Source organism: Fukomys damarensis, unplaced genomic scaffold (genome assembly GCF_012274545.1).
Source record: "Fukomys damarensis isolate Sample0158 unplaced genomic scaffold, DMR_v1.0_HiC HiC_scaffold_32, whole genome shotgun sequence".
Taxonomy (NCBI): Eukaryota; Metazoa; Chordata; class Mammalia; order Rodentia; family Bathyergidae; genus Fukomys; species Fukomys damarensis.
Window position 1 is genome coordinate 23212910 of NW_022900944.1, and position 7463 is coordinate 23220372.

The 7463-nt window shown below is 46.0% G+C and overlaps 1 protein-coding gene and 1 long non-coding RNA gene across 2 annotated transcripts in view; one reads left to right on the forward strand and one right to left on the reverse strand.

Moving 5' to 3' along the window:
* Positions 1 to 1876: 1876 nt before the first annotated feature.
* On the forward strand, positions 1877 to 4462 carry LOC104857357. The gene is made up of 3 exons (XR_778832.2): positions 1877 to 1969; positions 2257 to 2426; positions 3417 to 4462. It is a non-coding gene; the product is annotated as an uncharacterized LOC104857357 (long non-coding RNA).
* A 1159-nt stretch (positions 4463 to 5621) lies between these two features.
* Positions 5622 to 7463, reverse strand: part of Cngb1 (cyclic nucleotide gated channel subunit beta 1) — a 69767-nt gene continuing 67925 nt past the window's right edge. Inside the window, 1 exon segment of the mRNA XM_010617236.3 lies at positions 5622 to 7460. Coding sequence (XP_010615538.3) covers positions 7376 to 7460 — 85 coding nt within the window. The 3' untranslated portion in view covers positions 5622 to 7375.

The following is a 7463-nucleotide window of genomic DNA, read 5'->3' on the forward strand; positions in this document are numbered from 1 at the left end:
CAAGTTAATTCCCAGCCTGCAGTCAATCTGCCCTTAAAACCCATGAGTTATTTTAGACATATACAAGGAAGTTTTCAGCGTCACCTGATTTATTCCTCTGGGCCTGTCTGGAAACACTTCGAGTCCTCTCCCCTTTCAAGTTTTGAGGGTCAGGGCACTTTGGTTTCAGAAAATTGGAAAACTGAAGGATGAGGGTCCGTTCCCTGAGATTCTTCACATGCCTTGACAATTAGCTCTGTAGTCATTTTCCAAATGAATCGCTTTCATCTGAAAGGATAGTCCATAAACTTCTTACCTTTGGGAGAGGGACAAAAGGCTGCAGCTGGGCCGAGGTCCCTAGGTCACGCCCCAAGGTGCCCCGGATGCTCCAGCATGGTCTCCCTAGGCGTCTACATGACGAAGGCAAGGACCCTGAGCACCTCTAAGTGGCTAACAGGAGGAGACACTCGGGACACCCATCCAGCGCCTGAATTTGTTTACACCCTCACGCGCTGGAGTCAGGTTCAGGGCTCCTGTGTCCCGGGACACACTTCAGGAAGGGAGGCGTGGCCCCCTCCTTTCACTTTCTAAGCACGGAAAGTGTCCTTGACCTTCATCTATGGTGCATTCAGTACATTCCCTGGGAAGGAGAGGGCTGGGTGATGTGTTTATTACAGTACTTACTTTAAGGTAATGAACAGAAAAATCTGTCGCTTGTCCAGAATACCTCAAGTGCGCATCCAGGACCAAATGAATGAAATGTTACAAGCCACACATGGCCTGTGGACCGGGGCGGGCTCTCCCTCCTCCTCCGCCAATCATAACCGGCTTTGGAGAAGGGCTGGGACATGCGCCCAATCAAAAGCCTGGTCCCGCCTCCCCGGCCCAGCGTGTGGCAGGGTAGCCCCAGGCCTCAGACCCTAGATTTGCCAGGTGGCTGCCGCCCTAATTCGGCAAAACAGGAGAGCTCAATTTTGGATAAAGAACAAATACTCTTTTTCCTTTCTCTTTACTGAACGAACCCAGGGCATTGTTAGGCAAGCACTATACCGCTCAGCTAGATCCCCAGACAACAGCTTTATTTTTTTTAGCTTAGGTAAATCCCAATACTGCGTGAGGTATACTTTCCAAAAAAATCTATTGGTTGTTTGAAACAACTACGAGACAGTGACCACCACCTTGCAACATAAGGCTGAGATGACAAAATAAGCTCTTGGGTATTTAGGTCAGTGTTTCCGCCTGGCTCTCAGAAACAAGGAACCAAGTTCGATCCCTGGTACAAAAAAACAAAAACAAAAACAAAAAAGCCCTTGGGGGCAGTGAAGCATTTTTGCATTGTGGAGTGTTTCAAAAGACAGTCATGAGCGATAAAACCCCAAAAGAAGCATGTTTCCATAAAATCCGGAATTGTTATCTAGGAAACAAAACAAACCCTAAACAAGCCGGCTAGCTTCCCTTGTCATTTGTCTACTTAAAATCACTAGTTTCAGTGATAGGGAAAACTTTTATAAATAGCAAAAACCTATAAAGTGTTACAATGTAAAATGGCTCCTGCTGTCTCTAACAGCAGTTTGTTTTGTTTAGCTCAAAACTAACAGCTACTGAAGGCACTAATTGCTGAATGAGGCATTTGGTCTGACCCTGAGATAACACTCAAGGTCTTGAGCTCTGATGAGCCTGCAGTCACCTGATTATAAAAGTGTCTAAATGAAAGAACCCATTGCTAACGTTTGCTCCCCTGACCCTGAACACCCCCTTCCTATGGGCTAGAATAGATAACTAGGTGAATCTTAAAGGTAAACTCCCCAACTGCAAAGAACTGTTACGTCTGGATTGAAAAGTTTAACTATTCTGTGACCGTGATTTGAACTGTGATAATGAAATGTAACCATCCAAATGAAGTCAAGGCTGTAAAACCCTATAAAAGGAGGAGTTGTAACCCCCTGTGTAGTCTATTCAGGTGCAGTTTATATGGGATCGACCCTTATTGGTAAGTAAATTTATTATTTTACTTCCATTCTGCTGCCTCTCTGTGTGTCACTTACCGATTCCTTCTGTAACAGCAGAGGTCACACCCCTGGGCGACACATGGTCAGCACCCCACTGGCTGTTCTGTAGGTAAAGTTTCTTGACCGTGAGGTAGGGTTACTTCCCAGGAACTTTAAGGCTGTTTTTCTTGAGAACAGAGACTCTTCCTTGGGCATGTAGATGTCTGATGGGTGACTAAAATGGGACAAAGACTCACATCTCTGTCTTCATACTCTGTGCCCTTTGTAGTCTTAACCCTCAAGTCTGTCTCTGCCCGGCATGTGACACGCTGATCACTAAGGAGCGATCCAAGAGCTTGGCGGATCACCCATTGGAGCTGGCGCTGTTTCCTCCACCCCACCTTTGTTTCCTCAGCAGCTCAAGCTCGGAAAGTCCTTCAGCCCTGTTGGAAGGCCAGGGTGCGTAACAGATGGGAACCCCTGCTGCAAGCGTAACTCAGCAGTTCCTGAGCGGAGCTAACCTCCCGTGAGCTCACCACTACAGGGCCGGGGTGGGGGAGCGCAGGATGATGGCCCCGGATACAGGGAAATTCAACAGCTCTGGAAAGGGCTGACCATGCCACCTGTTGGTCCAAGTGCATCTCAAAAAGAAACATCTTTCGAAACCGTGGCCCTGAGGAATGGTGATTACTGGACTTTAGTCCACCCCAGAAAGTCAATAAACACCTCATGCTGTCATTGTTCTTTGAGCAGTGGCTTGCTTACTCTGTAGAGGGATTGCTGGCTCCTTTCGGCCAAAGCCCCAGTTCAGCTGAAGCCCCTCCTGTTCCCCTAACAAAGCTCTGCCTGTTCAGGTTGGCCCAGTCTCATTTCTGTGATCTCTGAGTAAAAGCTCCCACCATCCCCTATCAACTGGACAGTGTATTTTTATTTGCTAAAAATCAAGATCTAGGCCATGCAGTCTGTGACTTTTAGCATAGCACAGACACTTGGTTTCTATTAGAACCTCTTTAAAAACGGGTCTTGGTTTCCACACGCAAACATGAGGAAGAGACACCCCCCCCAGAGAAGGGAACAGGGAGGGGGCTGTTTTGACAGAGACTGAATCAAATACCTCCTCTGCCTGCCGGAGAGAGCACTTTGTCAGGACTCTGTGGTACTCTTCTGTGGTGAGCGACTTTGAAGGAGCAGCACCTAATACAGTGCTTACACAGAGAAACGATTTTTTTAAAGTATTAACTGAACAAACATTTGAAAGTGGTCCAACTAAAGTTAGCCTGCGGGTTAGCAGCAGAGGTAGATGGCAGCCTGCACGGGACTTGTCTCTTGGCTGTTTCTGTCTTTAGCCACAGTATTGATTCCCAGAGAATAAATCCCTTTGCCTGTCTTGAGTTTGAATTTCCTCATCTGTAATTTGGGTCTGATTATTTCCTTCCTGACCACTTCCAGGAAGCTGCTGAGGTGTTCCAGACTGAATGCGGATGCTCTCCCAGCAGCCCCAAATCACAGCCGCCTTGGTTCTCAGCAAAGTGCAGGGAAGTGTAGGCTCAGTGGCTCATGAAGGAAGAGGTTCTGTCCCAGAGGCCTTGGGATTGAGTCCCTCTCAGCACCACAGGGATGGGGAGAAGCCTGTGGGAAATGAGCTCTGATGCCCAAGTTCACCTCAACACTGTCTCCTGCAGGCTGACTGTCCACAGCTGTTGCCTGACTTTGATCTCTGTCAAAGCAGTCCCCTCTTCCCTATTGGGTTTCATCTGATGTTTGCATTTAGAATCTAAGGCCCATTTCTTTAAGAGGTTCTAACAGAAACTAAGTGCTTGTGCTAGACTAAAAGTCACACCCAGAGTGGGTGGCCTAGATCCTGGTTTTTTGTGTTTGTATGTGTGTGGGGTGGTACTGAGAATGAACCCAAAGCCTTTTCACTCTAGTCCTTCTCTTTGTTTGTTTTTTGAGATTCAGTCTTGCTAAGTTCTTAAATTGCCCAGTTGGGGCTCAAATTTGCTACTCTCCTGCCTCAGCCTCCCAGGGCCCTGAGATTACAGGTGTGCACCACCATGTCCGGCTCCATTTTCATCTCATGGATGAGGTCACTGTGACTCAGAGAGGCCTGTAAGCATCCATGACATATGGTCAAACTGGGATTGGAAGCCAGTCTGACTCCAGTGCCCAGGTTCCTTACCCCTCTGTCAAGGAACACATTTAATGTGGCTGGAGTGATACCTGGCCTACAGAGGCTGGGGATTTGAGATCGGAGGGCCTTAGGATCCTAGGGGCCATGGAGGTGTGACCAAAACAAGGATTTCAGCCCCGACACAAGAATACAGGATGGAGTCACACCCCGAGGGTGTGAATGGGCACTCAGCCAGGAGTCTGAGTGGGGAATTCACATAGTATCTCTCACAAAGGTGGCCTCATGCATGGGCATTTTAAAAAATGAATCCATAAGCCAGGAACATTTGTCTAAATACTTTAATTAAAATGCACTGTAATATGAAAGCCCAAGTGTACATAAAGAATTTGTGTTTACTATGAAAACATTAAAATATTCCCAGTAGCTGAACATTTTGATAATGAATTTTTAAATAGCTTTTTGGTTTTAATGTTATTTAAAATATTTATGTAGTTAAAAAATAACTTGCTATTCATTTTCTATGAAAATGTAGTACACACTGAGACATTTTAAGTGAGGAGAGATTCAACCCACATAAATACAGGTCGTGTTTTGCTACAGAGTTACAGTATTTCTCAGCTGTGCCATTCCTCAGCAACCCATTTCACTTGGAGAATGACGGCCATCTCCAATTCAATTTACCTACTATCTCAGCTTTGCAAAAGTGCTGAATTTCATGAGACAGCTCAGTGAAATTGAGACAGGGCTAATCTCATGTCAAAATCAATTTTCCAGGACAATTCTTGGAGACCACAAGAATCTCTCGCTTTATATAACAAGCAGGATACAAAGTCTGATTTCTAAAAGAATAAATTCATTCATATTAAAAAAGATTCCTTATAAAATGGGATCTCACAGTGAAAGTGCACGGAAACATTTTGCCATCTACAGAGGGCAATATGTTTACTTTACAGGAGTATCAGAAATACTAGCTACAGGTGGGAGCGCTCTCTATGCCTGGGTCTTAGAAAATGTGGTACAAATATGAGAATGCTAAATGGGATAGCCAGGGGGGGAAATCTGCCTAAACTCCCAGACTTCCCAATTTAAAAACAGTTTTAATAAAAAGAAATAGGGAGACAGATCTTTTGAATGGGAAGGAGACCAAGAGACAGAGGGGAAGAGGAGGTAAAAATAATTAAGATGTGTTACATACATGTACCAACTTTCCATGATGAATGTAATCATTATGTATTGCAAGCATGTACTAATAAAAATAAAAATTAAAAAGTGTACCAGTGAAATTCTATCTGTACAAGGTGTTTTTTTAGTGCTGGGGCTGAAAACTACCTAGGGACTTGCACAAGCTAGACAAGTGCTATACTACTGAGCTTTTACCTTCTGTACAAGATTTTTTTGATTGCAGCATTGCTTTTGTTTAGGTTGGGTTTTTGTTTGCTTTTTTTTTGGTTTTTTGAGACAGGGTCTCACTATGTAGTTGAGACTGACCTGGAACTCACTATGTAGCTCAGGCTGGTCTCAAACTCACAGTGATCCTCCTGCCTCAGTCTCCCGAGTGCTGGGATATCAGACATGTGCCACTACATCCAGCTTGCAGCATCATTTTTAATAGCACAAGATTGGGAACAGCCAAATGCCCATCAGTGGGAGAGTGGTTTAAATGTCATGATAGAATAGGCTGGATTACAATTAGGAACACAGAAACATACTCTTTAAGTACTAGCAGGGAATACAGTAACTCCCAAAATAAACTAAGTGGAAAATAACGGTGGCTCTAGTATATGTTACAACTTCTGTTACAAAACAAAGGCCAGGCACAGTGGTATGTACCTGGAGTCCCACCTACTAGGGAGGCTGTGAGGCAGGAAGATCAGTTGAACCCAGGAGTTCACCCAGCCTTGGGCAACACAGTGAGAACCAGTCTCAAAAAATAAATAAATAAGGAAGGAAGAAGGATTATATGTATTCCTTGTATACACATAAAATCTCTCTGAAAGGATACAGAAGAATCTTCTGGCCCTGCTTGCTGCCAGGGAGGAGTCCAGGGAGTTTGGACAAGAAGGATGGGGAGGGTAGAGAGTTCTTAATGAGTATCCTCCTGAACCCATATAAATATGTTATTACTTGTTATACTAAATTAACAAAAACTTTAGAGTAAAATAATAATGTGGATCATCATGACATTTAAGTTCCTAGACCAAATGATCTGGCATCAACTGGACAAATCTTTTCATCACTCTGGGATTTGGAATCGCTTAGCTCAACATGGGAACTCCCAAATTGTTTAATTTTTTTCACCCTGGAAATGAATGTTCTCTTAAACTGATGGGCTAATACACAGAGCTGCAAGCCCTTGGATGTCACTTGAGCAGCTCTCCACACTCCAGGCCCTCCTGGAGCTCCGGGCCCTTTGGGTTCCTTCCTGCCGATAGGAACAAATGTCTCAATGCTGGTTTTCATCTTTGATCATTCCCTCCCCTAAGAGCCATTCGGTATGCAAATAAAACCCTCTCAATATATTTTCATGGCCTGAATGTGGCTTTCTCCCCCACTTTTTTAATCATAAAAATGCGGTCTGGAGAGACTTTAGAGAGTTTAAATGGTGTCACATCTGTGAGATTTCATTTTCCAGGATTGATCAAAGCTGTTGCCACCACCTCACTAGCAAAGCTGTCAAAAGCAAGTGACAGCCTGATCCCTGCTGGCAATACAGGGGGCTTTCCAAGGTGACAAGCCAGAGACACTTCTACAGGGCTGTCCTGTTGCCTCCAACAGCTGCAGCCCCTTGCTAGTACACGCATTTCTATTCTAACTGTTCTGAGAGGATGGTGTGGGGCTGAGCGGACAGGAGTGAGGGAAAGCTAAGCGCCAGCTACCCTAGGAGCCTCGAGTCCCTCACAGTGCGACTGCCAGCCAAGGATGACGATGTCCCATGCTCAGGTGGAACTGCCACTGGCAGAACAGCTGTCTTCAGCAGAACTATTTGCTTTCTGTTCTTGCAACAGGGAGCCGACTCCTGCGGGCCCCTCCTGGACCCAAGCCCACAGCTCCTGCAACAGAGCCCCCAGTCTGTCTCCCTGACTATGAATTTTAAAAGTAGAAAGTGATTTTTTGTTTTTAAAAATAGCAACCTTCCCGGGGAGCTGGGGTCCTCCAGGGAGACTGGGAGCTCCGGGACCCTGACTTTGGAAGGAAGGTGTGGATTCCAACACGAAGCCCGCCAGGAGGCGCTCTGGGCAGAGGCAGGCTGGGTGGGAACCGCCGGTGCCCGGGGCCCTTACTGCGGGGCTGCCTCCTTCTCCTCCGGCCTCACCAGTGACAGCGTCTGCTCGCCGGGCTCTGGGGCGGGGCTCGGGCTCGGGCTC